Below are 19,966 nucleotides of genomic sequence, written 5' to 3' on the forward strand. Positions count from 1 at the left end.
TCTGCCTTTGAGGCCCCCCAGCCTTTGACGCCCCCCCTACCTCCGGCCAACGCCGGGTATACACACACGCACACACCTCTCTTCACACCCCCCCCCCCCCATCACACTCACCTACCTCCCCGGCGCTCACTCCCCCTGCCTTTCACTCCCCCCCTCCCTGCCTCCGCGTCCCCCTCCTGTCCACTGTCGTCGTCCCCCTCCTGTCCACTGTCGTCGTCTCCCTCCTGTCCACTGTTGTCGTCCCCCTCCTGTCCACTGTCGTCGTCCCCCTCCTGTCCACTGTCGTCGTCCCCTCCTGTCCACTGTCGTCGTCCCCTCCTGTCCACTGTCGTCGTCCCCTCCTGTCCACTGTCGTCGTCCCCTCCTGTCCACTGTCGTCGTCCCCTCCTGTCCACTGTCGTCGTCCCCTCCTGTCCACTGTCCCCGTCCCCTCCTGTCCACTGTCCCCGTCCCCTCCTGTCCACTGTCCCCGTCCCCTCCTGTCCACTGTCCCCTCCTGTCCACTTCCCCCCCCTCCTGTCCACTCTCCCCCCCTCCTGTCCACTGTCACCCCCCCCTGTCCACTATACCCCCTCCTGTCCACTGTCCCCGTCCCCTCCTGTCCACTGTCCCCGTCCCTCCCCTCCTCCTGTCCACTGTCCCTCCCCCCACCCCATCTCCTGTCCATTGTCCCTCCCCCCACCTTTTCCTAGCGGGAAATTTCACTCACGGGCAACGCCGGGTCTCTCAGCTAGTATACACTAAATTCCTGGATGTGCAGCTGTATGATCCTTTAACATTGAATGTTCTATGGTTGTGACTGGCTGTGGGATCCTGGCAAATATGTTTGCAGAGTTTGCAGCGTTTGTTGCTACACGGTTTTGTGCCATTATCCATGTCTTTAAAATCGTTGTGAAGTTTTCTGCTGACTAATTTCTGTTTGAGGTTTGGTGGTTGCCGGAATGCAAGAATGGGAGGTTTGGGAAAGATTTATTTTAATGTTGCATCCTCTGTCAGCATGGGTTGCAGATCTTTGATTATTTTTCGTATACCCTCTAGGGTAGGGTTGTATGTGGTCACTAGTGGTATGCGTGTGGTAGGTTCTTTCTGTCTGTATTGTAGCAGGTGTTCTCGTGGGGCTTTTATTGCAGATGTAATAGTTTTGGCAATGGTCTTTGGTTTGTATCCCTTCTGTCTGAACGATTCGGTCAGGGTTGTGAGATGCCTGTTTCTGTCTTCAGTGTCAGAGCATATGCGGTGGTATCTTATAGCCTGGCTGTGTATGATACCTTGTTTGGTATGAGTGGGATGGAAGCTGGAGTTGTGGAGGTAACAGCATCTGTCAGTAGGTTTCTTGTATACAGATGTGTGTAGTTTGCCATCTTTCAGTGTTACTGTAGTATCTAGAAAGTTTACTAGATTTGCCGAATAATCCATTTTGAGTTTAATTGATGGATGGAATGAGTTCAGGGACTCGTGGAATTGTTTTATGTTTTCTTCACCCTCTGTCCATAACAAGTCATCAATATATCTGTAGTATTTGTAGGGTTTGTGGAGGCATGTAGTTAGGAATCTTTGTTCAAGATTTGCCATGAAAAGATTGGCATATTGCAGTGCCATCTTGGTACCCATGGAAGTCCCCATTAGTTGTAGGTACATTTCCTTGTTGAAGCTGAAGTAGTTGTATGTGAGGATGTATTCTATCAGTTTGGTAATTACATCAGCGCTATATTTATGATCCAGGGGAGATGTTGTAAGGAAATGCAGTTTTAGCCATTGAACCCTTTGTATATCAGTATTGCTTGACCTGAAGGAGAGGATAACTCTCGAAAGCTTGTCCTATGACATAAATTGTTAGTCCAATAAAAAAGGTATCACCGAATACTGAAGAACTCATTTATTCTGCACTATCGCAACTGGACTAACACGGCTATTTTCTGCTTTATATATATATATATATCAAATGGAAATATAACTGTATGCTCATTTGCATGTCTTAGGCAGGTCTGCAACCCCGCCTTTCACCATTATCACCTAGCACTTCTACTGCAGCAAGGGATTCTATATTTCCATTTACTATATGCTTTGCTGTGGAGGGTGTTTGTCACTTTTTTTACTCACCATAACTTAACTAAGTATATATCTATCAACTGTAAATATTACTGTATATTGATGTGCATGTCTTAGACAGGTCTGCAACTCTGTCTTTCGCCATTATCGCCCAGCACACAGCACTTCCACTGCAGCAAGGGATTCTGGGAAATTATATGCAAATGAGCACACAGTGCCACCTTTTATCTCAAGCTTACATTACATGAACAACCCTTAGCCAATGCATTTAGCCTCCACACTACAGGTTCTGCATTTGTTTTGATTGTTGGGCTATTTATGTTTGTTTCATACTTAGCTTTCACATGGTTTTTTCAGCTTAGTCTCTATTTTACTTTCAATAGTTTTTGACTTCATATTGCTGACTCCAGTGTTTAGCTTAGTTTTGTCATCAGTGTTTTAGATTAGACAGCTTTGGGGACACTGTGGATCCTCTGTATATGTTTTATGTGTATAATAAATGTTGATACTTTTGTACGCTAGAGTGCTATTGTGGGATCTTTTCTTTCTTTGCTTCTGTTTTCACATATTCTATATCCCTAGCACCGCCAGAAGTGTTGACTCTGTACACTTTACGTTACTGGTTTTAGCACTTTTTATTCATGGTCTGTTGCAGGTGTGTGTGTGTGTGTCTGTGTGTGTGTGTCTGTGTGTGTGTGTGTCTGTGTGTGTGTGTGTCTGTGTGTGTGTGTGTCTGTGTGTGTGTGTGTCTGTGTGTGTGTGTGTCTGTGTGTGTGTGTGTCTGTGTGTGTGTGTGTCTGTGTGTGTGTGTGTCTGTGTGTGTGTGTGTCTGTGTGTGTGTGTGTGTCTGTGTGTGTGTGTGTGTCTGTGTGTGTGTGTGTGTCTGTGTGTGTGTGTGTCTGTGTGTGTGTGTGTCTGTGTGTGTGTGTGTCTGTGTGTGTGTGTGTCTGTGTGTGTGTGTGTCTGTGTGTGTGTGTGTCTGTGTGTGTGTGTGTCTGTGTGTGTGTGTCTGTGTCTGTGTGTGTGTGTCTGTGTCTGTGTGTCTGTGTCTGTGTCTGTGTCTGTGTGTGTGTGTCTGTGTGTGTGTGTGTGTGTGTGTCTGTGTGTGTGTGTGTGTGTGTGTGTGTCTGTGTGTGTGTGTGTGTGTGTGTGTGTCTGTGTGTGTCTGTGTGTGTCTGTGTCTGTGTGTGTGTCTGTGTGTGTGTGTGTGTGTGTGTGTCTGTGTGTGTGTGTGTGTCTGTGTGTGTGTGTGTGTCTGTGTGTGTCTGTGTGTGTCTGTGTCTGTGTGTGTGTCTGTGTGTGTCTGTGTGTGTGTGTGTGTGTGTGTGTCTGTGTGTGTCTGTGTGTGTGTGTGTGTGTGTGTGTGTGTCTGTGTGTCTGTGTCTGTGTGTCTGTGTCTGTGTGTCTGTGTGTCTGTGTCTGTGTGTCTGTGTCTGTGTCTGTGTGTCTGTGTCTGTGTCTGTGTGTCTGTGTCTGTGTGTCTGTGTCTGTGTGTCTGTGTGTCTGTGTCTGTGTGTCTGTGTCTGTGTGTCTGTGTCTGTGTGTCTGTCTGTGTGTCTGTGTGTGTCTGTCTGTCTGTGTGTCTGTGTGTGTCTGTGTGTGTCTGTGTGTGTCTGTGTGTGTCTGTGTGTGTCTGTGTGTGTCTGTGTGTGTCTGTGTCTGTGTGTATATAATATATATATATATATATATATAATCAAAAACAAACAGCAATGAAGAAGCGCCTCTATTATATCCTGACCAAAGCTAATAGATTGAAGAACTAATATAATTAACCATGAGTGCATTTAGTGGGGCGGTGTGATAATGGCTGATACACAATGATAAAAACCTGTGATCTCAAAAGTGATATAAGTAAATTAATTCTAAATACTTATATCAATACTATTTAATAATGATGAATTAATAAAAAATAAACAATAAAAATGTATTAAAAAAAATTATTATAGATGTATAAAAATAAATAAATAAAAAATGGAAAAAAAACCTTGAAAAAACAAAGTCCTGTTCCAATGTCAATAGTATCCAGGTTACTGCAGCCCGTTTCAAAGGGATCATCAATCCCTGACCAAATCTGTGAAAAAAAAGAGAAAAAACAGGCGCACACCTAGTGCATTAACGTAATAGAAATCTGTATTCAAGGAACATAAAATCAAACAAATGCCCATTCACAATAGTACTGCAATTAAAAGCATATATGAGATTGGCTCTCATGTGCCAGCAAAACGGTCCTCTCAGTCCGGCTCGAGGCAGCGGCGTCCTCTCGTGACCCTCCTTCATATAACCGGAAACAGAATTGCTCCTATTTGGTGCTCGGTGAGAAGGGTCCCTCCGGAAACCAGTGCTTGGAAATCCTCTGTATTGATGTCGGGGCAGTGTAAGACACACAGGAGCTTAATTATCACGTCTGATAGCAGCAAAGTTCATGGGCAAATGGCGGCAACAATCAAACCACGCCCTACGCGTTTTGTCATCGATGATGACTTCATCAGGGGTTACCCACTAAATGCCCCTTCACGGTATTTATAGGGAGATATTTGCACAAATTGATTAATTATACACATAGATTTACAATTTAACAATTTGTCTAACAATTATACAGTGTTATGAGGACCCCACTGAGTTACTAGAGTAGCAATCCAGATTTGGAACACAAATGAAGACTGCAATTTGAGTAGAACTAATTAGAATCACATGTCAATAGTAAATTATTCTCAAATACATAATCAACCTTTAATTACATAAACCATTGATATTGTAAATAATAATAAATTAAGAGAGGAAAAAATAATAAAAAATGTATATATAACAAATATATTAATAATGATGATTGTAATAACCAACCTGTTCAATATATATATATTGGACTCAAATTACTATACCAAGGACTAAACGACAACAGTTATATATTTAAAACTGCCACTTTGATTCTGAGTTGATTGAGATTTTTGTTATACAATACACTAAAAATCTGAATCAACTCAGAGTCAAAGTGCCAGTTTTAAATATATAACTGTTGTCATTTAGTCCTTGGTATAGTAATTTGAGTCCAATATATATATATATTGAACAGGTTGGTTATTACAATCATTATTAATATATTTGTTATATATACATTTTTTATTATTAATTTTTACCTCTCTTAATGTATTATTATTTACAATATCAATGGTTTATGTAATTAAAGGTTGATTATGTATTTGAGAATAATTTACTATTGACATGTGATTCTAATTAGTTCTACTCAAATTGCAGTCTTCATTTGTGTTCCAAATCTGGATTGCTACTCTAGTAACTCAGTGGGGTCCTCATAACACTGTATAATTGTTAGACAAATTGTTAAATTGTAAATCTATGTGTATAATTAATTAATCAATTTGTGCAAATATCTCCCTATAAATACCGTGAAGGGGCGTTTAGTGGGTATCCCCTGATGAAGTCATCATCGTTGACGAAACGCGTAGGGCGTGGTTTGATTGTTGCCTCCATTTGCCCATGAACTTTGCTGCTATCAGACGTGAAAATTAAGCTCCTGTGTGTCTTACACTGCCCCGACATCAATACAGAGGATTTCCAAGCACTGGTTTCCGGAGGGACCCTTCTCGCCGAGCACCGAATAGGAGCAATTCTGTTTCCGGCTATACGAAGGAGGGTCACGAGAGGACGCCGCTGCCTCGAGCTGGACTGAGAGGACCATGTTGCTGGCACATGAGAGTCAATCTCATATATGCTTTTAATTGCGAGTGGGCATTTGTTTGATTTTATGTTCCTTGAATACCGATTTTTATTACGTTAATGCACTAGATGTGCGCCTGTTTTTTCTCTTTTTTTGTTATATACATATATATACATACACACATATACAGGTAAACCCCGTTATAGCGCGGTCCTCGGGGTCCACCCTGAGACCACCGCGTTAGTAACGGGGTCGCGCTAATTTTTTTTAAAAATGGCCGCCACACGCCTGATCGGGAGGGAGTGAGGAGGGAAGGAAGAGGCCTGCACAACATGCGGCCCTTCTGGCCTCTCTGTGGGGCCCGCAATGACTCTGGCCGGGCGCCAGTTAATGAAATAATTTTTTTTTTAAAAGTTTAAAAAAAAGGTGGCGATTCATCCCTCCTCCCTCCCTCCCAGCCCCCTCCCTCTCAGCCCCCTCCCTCTCAGCCCCCTCCCTCTCAGCCCCCTCCCTCCCAGCCCCCGGCAGCCGTGTGTTCTTTTTTTCTTCCGGAGAGGTCAGAGCATGCCGGGGGCGGGGCTTAGGCTTAGTACCGGGGAGAGAGGATGTGCTGAGCTGATCTAAGGTAGGGGGTGTGTGTGTGTGTGTGTGTGTGTGTGTGTGTGTGTGTGTGTGTGTGTGTGTGTGTGTGTGTGTGTGTGTGTGTGAAAAACGGGCTGGTGGGGGGGGGGGTGAAAAACGGGCTGGTGGGGGGTGTGAAAAACGGGCTGGTCGGGGGGGGTGTAAAAAACGGGCTGGTGGGGGGGGGGTGAAAAACGGGATGGTGGGGGGTGGGCTGCTGACATGTGAGGGGGGGTGGGCTGCTGACATGTGAGGGGGGGGTGGGCTGCTGACATGTGAGCGGGGGTGGGCTGCTGACATGTGATTCTGCTGACATGTGAGGGGGGGTGGGCTGCTGACATGTGAGGGGGGGTGGGCTGCTGACATGTGAGGGGGGGTGGGCTGCTGACATGTGAGGGGGGGGTGGGCTGCTGACATGTGAGGGGGGGGTGGGCTGCTGACATGTGTTTCTGCTGACATGTGAGGGGGGGTGGGCTGCTGACATGTGAGGGGGGGTGGGCTGCTGACATGTGATTCTGCTGACATGTGAGGGGGGGGTGGGCTGCTGACATGTGAGGGGAGGGGTGGGCTGTTGACATGTGTGTGCAGTGAGAGTGCGTGCAGTGAGAGTGCGTGCAGTGAGAGTGCGTGCGTGCAGTGTAGAGTGCGTGCGTGCAGTGTAGAGTGCGTGCGTGCGTGCAGTGTAGAGTGCGTGCGTGCGTGCAGTGTAGAGTGCGTGCGTGCGTGCAGTGTAGAGTGCGTGCGTGCGTGCAGTGTAGAGTGCGTGCGTGCAGTGTAGAGTGCGTGCGTGCGTGCGTGCAGTGTAGAGTGCGTGCGTGCGTGCAGTGTAGACTGCGTGCGTGCGTGCAGTGTAGAGTGCGTGCGTGCGTGCAGTGTAGAGTGCGTGCGTGCGTGCAGTGTAGAGTGCGTGCGTGCGTGCAGTGTAGAGTGCGTGCGTGCGTGCAGTGTAGAGTGCGTGCGTGCGTGCAGTGTAGAGTGCGTGCGTGCGTGCAGTGTAGAGTGCGTGCGTGCGTGCAGTGTAGAGTGCGTGCGTGCGTGCAGTGTAGAGTGCGTGCGTGCGTGCAGTGTAGAGTGCGTGCGTGCGTGCAGTGTAGAGTGCGTGCGTGCAGTGTAGAGTGCGTGCGTGCAGTGTAGAGCGCGTGCGTGCGTGCAGTGTAGAGCGCGTGCGTGCGTGCAGTGTAGAGCGCGTGCGTGCGTGCAGTGTAGAGCGCGTGCGTGCGTGCAGTGTAGAGCGCGTGCGTGCGTGCAGTGTAGTGCGTGCGTGCGTGCAGTGTAGAGTGCGTGCGTGCGTGCAGTGTAGAGTGCGTGCGTGCGTGCAGTGTAGAGTGCGTGCAGTGTAGAGTGCGTGCGTGCGTGCAGTGTAGAGTGCGTGCGTGCAGTGTAGAGTGCGTGCGTGCAGTGTAGAGTGCGTGCGTGCGTGCAGTGTAGAGTGCGTGCGTGCGTGCAGTGTAGAGTGCGTGCGTGCGTGCAGTGTAGAGTGCGTGCGTGCGTGCAGTGTAGAGTGCGTGCGTGCGTGCAGTGTAGAGTGCGTGCGTGCAGTGTAGAGTGCGTGCGTGCAGTGTAGAGTGCGTGCGTGCGTGCGTGCGTTGTAGAGTGCGTGCGTGCAGTGTAGAGTGCGTGCGTGCGTGCAGTGTAGAGTGCGTGCGTGCGTGCAGTGTAGAGTGCGTGCGTGCAGTGTAGAGTGCGTGCGTGCGTGCAGTGTAGAGTGCGTGCGTGCAGTGTAGAGTGCGTGCGTGCAGTGTAGAGTGCGTGCGTGCAGTGTAGAGTGCGTGCGTGCAGTGTAGAGTGCGTGCGTGCAGTGTAGAGTGCGTGCGTGCAGTGTAGAGTGCGTGCGTGCAGTGTAGAGTGCGTGCGTGCAGTGTAGAGTGCGTGCGTGCAGTGTAGAGTGCGTGCGTGCAGTGTAGAGTGCGTGCGTGCAGTGTAGAGTGCGTGCAGTGCAGTGTAGAGTGCGTGCAGTGTAGAGTGCGTGCGTGCAGTGTAGAGTGCGTGCGTGCAGTGTAGAGTGCGTGCGTGCAGTGTAGAGTGCGTGCAGTGTAGAGTGCGTGCGTGCAGTGTAGAGTGCGTGCGTGCAGTGTAGAGTGCGTGCGTGCAGTGTAGAGTGCGTGCGTGCGTGCAGTGTAGAGTGCGTGCGTGCGTGCAGTGTAGAGTGCGTGCGTGCAGTGTAGAGTGCGTGCGTGCGTGCAGTGTAGAGTGCGTGCGTGCAGTGTAGAGTGCGTGCGTGCAGTGTAGAGTGCGTGCGTGCAGTGTAGAGTGCGTGCGTGCAGTGTAGAGTGCGTGCGTGCAGTGTGAAGTGCGTGCGTGCAGTGTGAAGTGCGTGCGTGCAGTGTGAAGTGCGTGCGTGCAGTGTAGAGTGCGTGCGTGCGTGCAGTGTAGAGTGCGTGCAGTGTAGAGTGCGTGCGTGTGTGCAGTGTAGAGTGCGTGCGTGCAGAGTGCGTGCGTGCGTGCAGTGTAGAGTGCGTGCGTGCAGTGTAGAGTGCGTGCGTGCAGTGTAGAGTGTGTGCTGAGAGTGTGTGCAGTGAGTGCTGGGAGTGTGTGCAGTGTGTGTGCAGTGAGCAGTGTGTGTGCAGTGAGCAGTGTGTGTGCAGTGAGCAGTGTGTGTGCAGTGAGCAGTGTGTGTGCAGTGAGCAGTGTGTGTGCAGTGTGTGTGCAGTGTATATACACACACACACACACACACACACACATATATATACATACACATTTATACTATCTCCTATATAGCAAAGAGGCTAAGGACAGAAGTCAATTACTGTATATCTTTGGAAGGAGAAGATAGGGCTGAAAGAAAAAGGGAAGAAAATAAAAGATCCCACCCAGGTATGAAGCATTTACAAGATTGAAAGCTAAGCATAGACAGAGAGTTGGGTGCAACAGACAAGGGTATACAATATATTCAGTGTATTGTATAACCAAAAGCTGTATAATAACCAAAATGTACCAATATAAGATATGGGAAAAAAAATGGCTGCCGTGATCAGGGGATTTCCATGTCTGCCGGGGGGGGGGACAGCTGGGATAAATCTCCAAGCTGTCCCAGAGTGGCAGGTAGGCCACACCTGAAGTAGGGGGTGGTGGATATGCAGCTGTGTGATCTACAGGCCTGTGGCAGGTTCTCATTGCCACCAACAGGGAAGGGAGGATTAACCCCCTTGGCTGCCGGTAGTCAGTCCTTGACCAGCCCCCACTCCCCCCCTCGAGTGTTTGTTTAGGTCAATACACCTCTCTTCCCGGGCGTTCTTTGCTCTCCTCATGGCGGCCATACTGTTCCGGGCTGGATCTCTTCCTCCCTCCACATGTCTCAACCACAGACCAGACCCCAGGCTGCCGTCAGCATCGATCTGCTCCAGGGAGCTGGGTGAGGGAACGATAAACCTGGTGCTTGATTGTGTCTAGAAAAAGGTAGATCTAATCCGCTCACCTGGTACAAATGTTATGAGATTTTAGCTATGGTGCAAGGGAGGAGATAACATAATACAGACAAATTGATCCCAGAAGGATCAGAGAGATCCTGCAAAAATTGCATTCTGTAGCACTTAGGAACTAATATACTGAACAGGTAGATCCTGCAGATCATTAGACTGCTTGGCTCTTTTAGGACAACTAGGATCAGCTCATTAAAAATAAAACAACATTTTATTACATCAAAAATCAATGTGACATATAGTTAAAAGAATGGAATCCCCATAGTGGAGTGGGAGTAGTTTAATGTACTTGGGATATAGAAATTTAAGCATATTGGACTTATCCATATCTTCGCAAGTCCACTGGTGGCCCTCTTTGTTGTGGGCAAAACAAGCCACTTGCCAGTACCGGTAAAAATCAGTGACACCTGGTTTGAAGTATTATCAGCATATACAGATAAGAGAGGAGCAGGTTAGTCAGACATGCAACTTCTACCTCTCCCATTCAGAGCGCAGAAGGTAGGATCCTCTTGGAGGGGGGCGTTTACAATCCAATCTTGGTGCTAAACACAGACTTTCTAAATTAAATAAATTTTGTTCATTTAAAAAAAAAAAAAAACAATATGCTGACAGCGGCCAGATGCTCTATAGCGGCCGCCTGGAAACAGATTAAGGCCCCCTCGAGAACTACAGTAGTTAGAAGAATAAATGAGGTCATGACTATGGAGAAGCTGACGGCTATGCTCCAAAAGAAGATGCCTCAGTTTTGGAACACTTGGGACCCTTGGTTAGAGAGATAAAGCCCAAAAAGGTCAACCTTCTGGACCTTTAGTACCCCCCTGACCCCAGGAGAGAGTATCAAGGAAGCCTCTGGACGAACCCCCCACCACCTCCCCACCCATCAATTTCCCACCCCCCACCCCACTTGTTTGTCTCCTTCCATCCTCCCCCCCCCTCTCTTTCCCCCCCTCCTTTCTCTTTCCACCTATAGAAAACGAGAAAATGTTATTGGTCACTACCTGATTGTATTAGAGTTGAAATGTTATGGGCTCATGACATTTCTGTATGTACAGAATATGTGAACGTGTCCAATAAAAAAATTGTTACAAAAAAAATATGTAAGTGTTTAAATTCAAAAGTAGTGGTACTCTGAGTTGGTAAATAAGGTGGGGGTTCTCTTTACCCTCGAAAACCTGTACCCTTGCATCAATGTAGAATGCATCATTTTTACATTTCTGCCTGTGTGGTACATGAACACACTGAACAAATACCCCCGCTTCAGCTTAAATAATATGGTAGGTGTTGCTGCTTAAAGGCGCTAAATGTATAGGAAACCAGAGCGAAAAGGACCCCTGTGTAGCACTCTGTCACCTTGTGAGATGATGATTTGATTAAAAGATATATTGATTTTATTAGGAACACGTTAAAACAATGGGGTTTGAAACAAGAATTAAATAAATTGTGAACGCGGTGTAAACTCTTTTTGGGTATAATAAACCCTATAAAGAGTAATGTATTAACCAGTGTTGGATTTCCAGTGTTATGTGGATTCACTGGCCCTAGTGACACTTGTATAAAGACATCTCCTAGGGAATGTTTGTGTGAGGGAAGAATAGTAAGAAACCTTAAACGTAGTGTCAACAGTAATGTTAAAGTACTTGTAGGTGCACCAAAAACAGAGAACCTAGCACACGGCTGATATATGTTGCAGCCAAGTACCAAGATGGAAGTTGTTAATAACAAAAGGTGGTTGTCTCTATCAGATTATCCTGACCTCTGGATATCTGTAAATCCAGAAAGCATATGAAGTTTCTGTTGTACTCCAAGGCGAGACGCAGGTTAAGCTCGTTACAGTTTAGGATATCGATGAATTCTTTCCATAGTGTAAGAGTACCTTGCCATAAGATGAACACGTCACCTATAAAGCGCATCCAGAGTATTATATGCGACGTATAGTGTTCCAATTCTTCTGTGAATACATATTTTGCCTCCCACCACCCTAAGTAAAGATTGGCATAGGATGGTGCACATTTTGTGCCCATGGCCGTCCCCTGTATCTGGTGATAGATCTTGTTATTAAACAGGAAATAGTTCCTATTAAGTACGAATATTAAAAGATCTATCACAAACTCACTGGTGGCAAAGTGTTGACCCCTTGTCTGTAGGAAACGCAAAGTAGCTTCTAGGAGTCTCAGCAGTGTCATATTGCTACACAGTATACAATTATTGAAGTACAAGTGTCAGCCATAGATTGGCTAACTTCAGATCTCTTCAGCTAACACGACATCTTGTGTTAAATATACTCACGGACATATTTACCAATACCACTCTAATCATATAACTACACAGTCCGTGGTCTGTAGTGGTGCACAATCTATCAGGATTGTTATTAACAACTACCATCTTGCCACTTGGCTGCAACATATATCAGCCGTGTGCTAGGTTCTCTGTTTTTGGTGAACCTACAAGTACTTTAACATTACTGTTGGCACTACATTTAAGGTTTTCTACTATCCTTCCCCCACACTAGCATTCCCTAGGAGATGTCTTTATACAAATGTCACTAGGGCCAGTGAATTCACATAACACTGGAAATCCAGCACTGGTTAATACATTACTCTTTATAGGGTTTATTATATCCTAAAAGTTTACACAGCGTTCACAATTTATTTAATTCTTGTTTCAAACCCCATTGTTTTAACGTGTTCCTAATAAAATCAATATATGTTTTAATCAAATCATCATCTCACAAGGTGACAGAGTGCTACACAGGGGTCATTTTCTCTCTGGTTTCCTGTGTGGTACATGAACAATTATTTTTTGTACAAACAGCTCATAGCCATATTGTATAGTATAGAGATACACTGAAATAATGTAACTTCCATAAGGCCGTTGGGTCCCACTATTTTGCCACATATCTATCTCCTTCAAAAGGAAATGTTGGGGTGTGTGTGTGTCTGTATAGTCGGACATTCCTCTCAGCAAATCCTGGAAGCTTGCCCAAAAAAACGGGAGCCACGCTCACACCGCGTTATAAACGCTATAACGGGGTTGAGTTGTATTTTACTATGGAAAAAACAATTTGGAGGGCTCAGGGGTTCCTAAAATGACCTTGCTGGGGTTCTGTGTGGTGTTTGTTAACTTATTTTCAGCTTGTCTCAGCTGTTGGAGTAATAAGAATGGAGTAGGGGAGCGCAAAACCATGGAGGGTACACAGGAACACATACAAATAATGTACCAATTAGTATGATAGTTGGCAGTGCAATTATGATGAAATCATACACAGATAAACACTCAATACAGTGATTCTTGCTGGGTGACACACAGATGGAGTCAATATACTATAATGACTTACACGGTCATGCGTAAGTCTGGGCTCAATTGGGTGCCTTTTCAAGGACCAGGCAATCCCTTCCCTCTTGGTATGTGGACCCTCGGGATAGGGGTGGTGACCCGTATGAATGACAAATATCCAGGTATGGATGGTCAAAACATATGTTTATTAAATAAAAATGCAAATGCAACAAAGAACTTACATATACAAAATCCTTGGCCGTGTAAGTCATTATATTATATATTAATTTACATTTACCCATTTCTGGACTATTCAGTCCCATGCCAAATGGTGAATCTTGATACACACATTTGATTTACACTCCTTTAGTGGTGCATTCAGTCTCACTCCACCTGTGTGTCACCCAGCAAGAATCACTGTACAGTATTGTTTGTGTATGATTTCATCATGGCCGTGAGCAGTTCGTCCTCATTGGCTGGAACTGCTCACGTGACTGTCGCCAGCCAAGAACAAACCTGAGGATCGCGCCAGGAGACATCTGCCCTGCAGTTCCACGCGGCGCGCACGCAACAGGTATGAGCGCTTCTATTGTTTTTTTTTTAATGCTGTTTTTCAGACGTGCGACGTCGCACACGATTTTTGGTATAAACACGGTCATAATAGCGTAGATGAAAAATAGCATATGTTATATATAACACAACTAAGGGAAAGTGCTCGGCCTCGTTATATCCTCTCTAGGGTAGAGGTACTACAGTGGTTTTACAAATGGTGAATATTTTAAAGATGCGTCTGCAAAACATACATCAGAGGGAGATCATTCCAAATGCCCATGATTATGGGCAATCCTTCACAGCCTGATTATTAGCTAAATAGAGAGGAATTAGTGTTGCGTTATGCCAGTCTAAAACCTATACGCATAAACTGGTGCGGTTTCATTTCTGATACAGCAGATATGTATTACTTAATGACTGAGTTACAACTACGACTACATCCTTACCAGTCTCTAGTAATTGCATAATGAAAGGAAATTATGGTAGCAGCCTCAGGACATGATTTTTATTTATACATCTATTCTACGCAATAAAGAGTGTTGGAGATGTAAACTTTAATATTCTGTAACAATCTATACTGAAATGATATACTGGTTCAATACACACACAATCATAATTGATATACTAGCTAAAGTACTCTGCATTACACAATCACAAGTCATCTTTTCCATTACAGACTTTGTGAATCAATCAAGAATGGTCCCCTTTTTAACCCGATCAATAATTTTACCTTCCAGTCAGTGAGGCTGCACCCCCAAACCCCAGTCACTAAGATTTCCACTCCAAATTATAGTGACATCTGCCCTCTTCACTGACACTCACACCCCATCAGCGACCTTCCTCTCTTACACCCCCACCTCTGGCAGAGGTTGCCAGGTGTCCATTATTGAACCGGACTGTCCTGTATTTGGACACTGTCCAGTAAAACAGAGGTAATACTGGTGATGTTTATGTCCAGTATTGCCTCTCTGGGCATAGTGACTGCAGGATTTCCCTGAGCGGCTTCCTCTATCCTGATTGGCTGCTGCTGGGCAATGCAGCCAATCAGGAGGTGGTCAAAAGCCTGGGGGTGGGGCAAAGGATGAGGAAACAGCATGGAGAGGGTTACGTGTGTGTGAGATCATTTTATGCAGTGTCTTCGGCATTCATGGACATCTTTCCCGTTTTCTTTGTGGTCTTTCAAGCTTGTATTTGTATTTTTTAAATGTAGAAATGTCGGGCAATTATGCATTTGTGTTTAGGACACGATTAACTACTGAATCTGCATTGGGTATAGTATGGTATTTTTTGTATCTAGATGTAAAAGAAAACGGCAAAAGTTTTTTTTCATCCATATTTCTCTACAACCGAAACCCTGCGACTCGATTGTTTCATAATAAAGTGACAGCGGGGAAAACAAAGGAAATGCAATTGCACAGCGCTAGAAGAGAATGCGTTTCAGCATTTAATATAGGTGTTTGCAAGAGGTTAATCACAGATCAAATCAACACTTCATGTGCATCTCATTTAAGTGCTATTCACAGGCTACCATGCAGAGCTGCCCCGATTCCTTCAGTGATACTGCAATACATTGCAAAGTAACTGGCTTCTGTCGCTGTATTATTCTATAGGAGAGGTACTCTGTATAGTACGACCACCCAGTACCGGCAGTACCACGACCTGCAACTCGGGCAAATAAATACTCGGCAAATAAACATGGCAGTCACAGCGCTAGAAAACGTGGCCATCACCACGTGACTAAACCTGAAGCACTAACCCACCATCTTTAAATTGGGTAGAAACTGGGAACATGTAAATAGTGTTAAAACAGTGTTACAAAGCTACGCGTAAACCAGACGTTCATGCTTCTGTCGTGTAGTCCCTTCATTAGTAAGTGGCATGTCATGTCTGAATGAAAGCAGGAAGCTCTCCTTGTTTGTAAGAGCAAGGACCAGCAGCAGCCCATTGACTACAGTGTGTATCGGATCCCACTACATACAAGTTGTGAGCTTAACAGCTACTGGAATGTGCACCCACCATTGTGACGTTTCTCGGTTTGCAGTGTAGAACTCACACAGCGAGGCGTTCTCTCTCCGCTCCGGACAGAAGGGTGCACACACGTGGGTCTCTGTGACGCAACACGCTGTGTGCGCCGGGAGCAGCCCGTCTATGTCGTGAGTAGCAGAGTGACGCCTCCGTTCTCACGTCACTGTTCCATTTAGCACAGGGCATCATTCACTAACATACGGTGTGATTTAGGAATTATGACAACGGCAGATCAAGGCTGCACAATGACCTCACATTGTTCAAGTCTCCCTGCAAACTGATCTATACATTAGAAATACCTGCACATACTGTACACAAATGAGAAGACATTGGTTACATGAAGTGGTAGAGGCGCACTAAAAAAACAAATGTGCAATTTGTCTGAATTCAAGTATTTCTTTACCTCATAAATAATTTGCAGATATGTTTGGACCTCATAGAACAGATTACTCAGTATCTGTGCTTTAATATTAGAAACAAGGTGAAATTGTAAATTTGTACAAAAATGTAGTGATATTCAACAGTCCTAATTACGTCTTAGGCCTCGGTCCCACTGCGCTCGTTGGCGCGGGCGGCCATGTCGCGAGTTCCCCACCAGCAGGGGAATCCTCGCGAGCCGGTCCCGGTCCCCCCTGGCGGCACAGCTGACTACACGCTGTGGCGCGTCAGCCACTATGGGACACAAGAAAATGGTGTTCCCTAGCGTTGACGCGTCACGTGGTGTGGCTGTGAGCCAATGGGGAGGGGAGGCTTCGGGGAGCGGGGAGAGGCTTCGGGGAGCGGGGAGGAGTGTGGAGTGAAAGCAGGTGAGTGCCTGTCTGTGTGTGTGCCTCAGTGCCTGTCTGTGTGTGTATGTGTGTGCCTGAGTGCGTGAGTGCCTGCCTCTGTGTGTGTGTGTGTGTTTGTTTGTTTTACTTACCCTCAGCAGCTCCAGCCCGAGTCCGTGGAGGGAGGGGAGAGTAGCGGGTCCCTCCGCTCAAGCCACGCCCCCCCTCCCTGTCAAGCCTCCCCTCCCTGTCAAGCCTCCCACTCCCGCCCACCTCCCGCTCCCTACAGACCGCATATCGCGGTCTGTGTATGTCAGCGCACCGCCTGTCTGCAGTGCGGGTGCGCTGACTCTGGGAGCGGGGCCTTAGCCTTAGGCCTCGGACATAGTAAGCGCTTAGGTGCTGCTGCTCGCTCTTGCTTGCTGCCGCTCGCTCTAGCAGGAGCTTTTTGCTGTCCTGGCGAGGAGACAGCAAGCGCGCTTGGGAGGCGGGTATCACTGTGTGTGTCACTTGGTAGTAGTCAGTGTGTGTGTCACTTTGAAGTGGTCTGTGTGTTTGTGTGTCACTGGGGAACCTGTGTGTGTGTGTGTATATATATGTGTGTGTGTGTGTGTATATTATAAAATATTTTAAAAATTAAAAAAAAGACGTGAGAATAAATTATTTATTAACATTGTGCAACTTTGATAAATATATTCGCGCGCACACACACAACACACATCACACACCACACAGACACATACACACTGGTACACACACACATACACACACACATGCACACATGCACACATACACACATGCACACACACACACATACAAACATACACGCACATACACACACGCACACATGCACACATGCACACACACACACACACACACATACACACATGCACACACACACATACACACATACACATGCACACACACACCACACAGCCACATACACACTGGTATACACACACATGCACACGCACACACACACACACATGCACACACACACATACATGCACACACACACACATATATATACATACACACACACACATATATATATACACACACATATATATATATATATATATATATATATATATTCACACACACCACCTTGCTGCCACCACTGCTCCGGGACACAACCCCTTCCTCACCCCCCGCCCCCCCCCCGGCGGCCGCGTAATCCCTCCCCCCCCCCCCCCATCTCCCGCGCGGGCAGGGAGGCAGCTACGGTGATCGGGGCAGAAGGGGGACACATCACCCGCTCCCCCCCCCCCCCCCCGGCGGCGCAAGCCCCCTCCATCTCCCGCATGCTGACAGCCACAGGGATCGGGCAGAAGGGGGCACATCACCGCACACGCACATCAACACACACACTCACTCACTCCGCTGGTGCCAGACAATAAGTACCCCGTTCACATTTCCCTGCTCGTCCTTTCATTGGATGCTGAGGCGTCACGTGAGCGGAGTCAGTGCGTGAATTTAAAATTTCACTGTCGGCTCTGTTCAAGCGCGCCTCAGCAAGCAACGGAAAGCATGCGCGAGCCCCTACTAAAGCCGCTTTAATTGCGGCTGTAGGGGCTCAGTGGCAAGCATCAGCAAGCGAGAGCACTCTTAAGCAAGCAAGCACTAACCATGGCCTGGGCCTTAATCCAGGACATTCTTGAAAACGAGAGGTAACTCAATGTATTACTTCCTGGTAAAACATTTTATAAATAAAAATAAATAATTAGTGCCATCACTTTGATCTCCACTTATACAGTGCTTATAAAGTGATGACTTCTACAGGTGAATTAACACAGTAAATCCCACTCACGAGTACATTATTACTCAGTGTTTGTTTATATATTATTTGTAAATATATATATTTACTTGAAATAATGTATTCTAACAAGATAGATGTACACAGACATAGGTATAATAATATTTCCAGATGAAAAACGTAAAAGCGCTATTTCATGATAACTACAATCAGTGAATATTAATTGTGAAATACAATGTGATAAATAATATACATTTATAACAAAATAAAACTTATCAATGTATATGTGTGTAGCCATGCATAATAATGACTGCATACATCTTCCCTGTTGGCAGTAAGTCCTGGTAAGTACAGGCCTGCCAACAGTAGTTATGGAGGTTTTCCCTCACACCGTGGTGTGGTGCCCTGTGTAAGGAAGGGAGTGGCTGTATGCTCTGAGTCCCTGGATAGTGACATCAGAGATGCGCCTGCCCCCTGAGGTATAAAGGGCACAGCACTGTCAGTTAGTGTTGTTGCAAGTGTTTGTGTAGGGAGATGGTGGAGCACTACAAAGAATTAGGGCTGGAGGCAGATCCGTGAAAAGTAAAAATGCTTTATTCCAGATGCATGGTAGCAACAGCTACATTAAAAAGGGTCCTCTTTTAGGTTTTTAGGTTTAGGTTTAGGTTTTAGGTTTAGGTTTACTCTGTCCATGTTAGGCTTCATATGGTGAGCCATATACCCTGTCACACATTCATACACTTATACAATTAATATACCCCGGACTCCTAGGCATTATGGCCAACATTGCATAATCTTGGATTTAGAAGCACCATCAGGAGATTCACTTCTCATTTTTTGCTGCTTGTTGCAAGTGTTAACCAGCAGTTGGGTGAAGTAGCTGGTAAAATGTATGCTCCTGCATAAGGGATTGGAGGAATACTTTTGTGACCCTAGTGCTGTAACTAGCGGTAGCAGAGTGACCAATCAAGTCTGTTTAAGCCACACTTTTTCGTGAAAACATTATTTTCCATAGGTTAAATGACTTTGGGCCACCTATTTCAGTGTTTTGCCACAGAGTTGCGTCTTTTACATAAAACCCATTCGGATTTAGCCTGGCTCAAAAATAATTTGGGCATCAAAACAGGCGTCAAACTGGGCACGTGTGCCGATTTGTAATAATTGAAATAAGTAGCTGCAGTATTTCAAGGATATAATGATTTTGGGGCACCTATTTCACAGTAGTTAACCATAGAAGTGGATAACCTATTTCACATTCAGTTAGTATTTGGGCATGAAAACAGATTTTACATAGTTACATAGTAGATGAGGTTGAAAAAAGACGTACGTCCATCAAGTTCAACCTACAGGTATGCTAAATTTAGACAACAGATACTTTATCCTATATCTATACTTACTTATACAGGTAGGGCATCCCCTTCTGTGGATAACCACTGTGAAATAGGTGACCAAGTTATTTAACCCTTGAAACACTTCAGCCACATATTCAAGAAGGTAAATACGCCCTGTTTTGATGCCTATATCTATTTCCTGCCACACTAAATACAAATTGGTTTTGCCAAAAAAATTATTTTGTAAAATAAGTACTTATTTCTCATATTTTGACTGACGTATCTTATTTTTTGTTTAAAAAAGTTTTTTTTAACTGTAGAACTCCTTGCTTGTTGGTTCTTACTTATCTGAACTGATACTATACGTAAAACAATAAAACAGGTGTGCTCACTTTTGTGGGATTCTCTAATGTAATCTATTGTAGCTTTTCGGTAGCTACCTATAGATGTAGCAGACATTATGCACCAACTAACACATGCGTTAAGGTGAAAAA

General features: G+C 45.7%; 1 protein-coding gene across 1 annotated transcript in view; it reads right to left on the reverse strand.

Moving 5' to 3' along the window:
• TMA16 (translation machinery associated 16 homolog) overlaps positions 1–15,771 on the reverse strand; it is a 154,072-nt gene extending 138,301 nt beyond the window's left edge. The window contains exon 1 of the mRNA XM_075612215.1: positions 15,610–15,771. Coding sequence (XP_075468330.1) covers positions 15,610–15,612 — 3 coding nt within the window. The 5' untranslated portion in view covers positions 15,613–15,771. The remainder of the gene's footprint in view (positions 1–15,609) is intronic.
• Between the last annotated feature and the right edge of the window lie 4,195 nt (positions 15,772–19,966).

Source organism: Ascaphus truei, chromosome 1 (assembly GCF_040206685.1).
Source record: "Ascaphus truei isolate aAscTru1 chromosome 1, aAscTru1.hap1, whole genome shotgun sequence".
Lineage (NCBI taxonomy): Eukaryota > Metazoa > Chordata > Amphibia > Anura > Ascaphidae > Ascaphus > Ascaphus truei.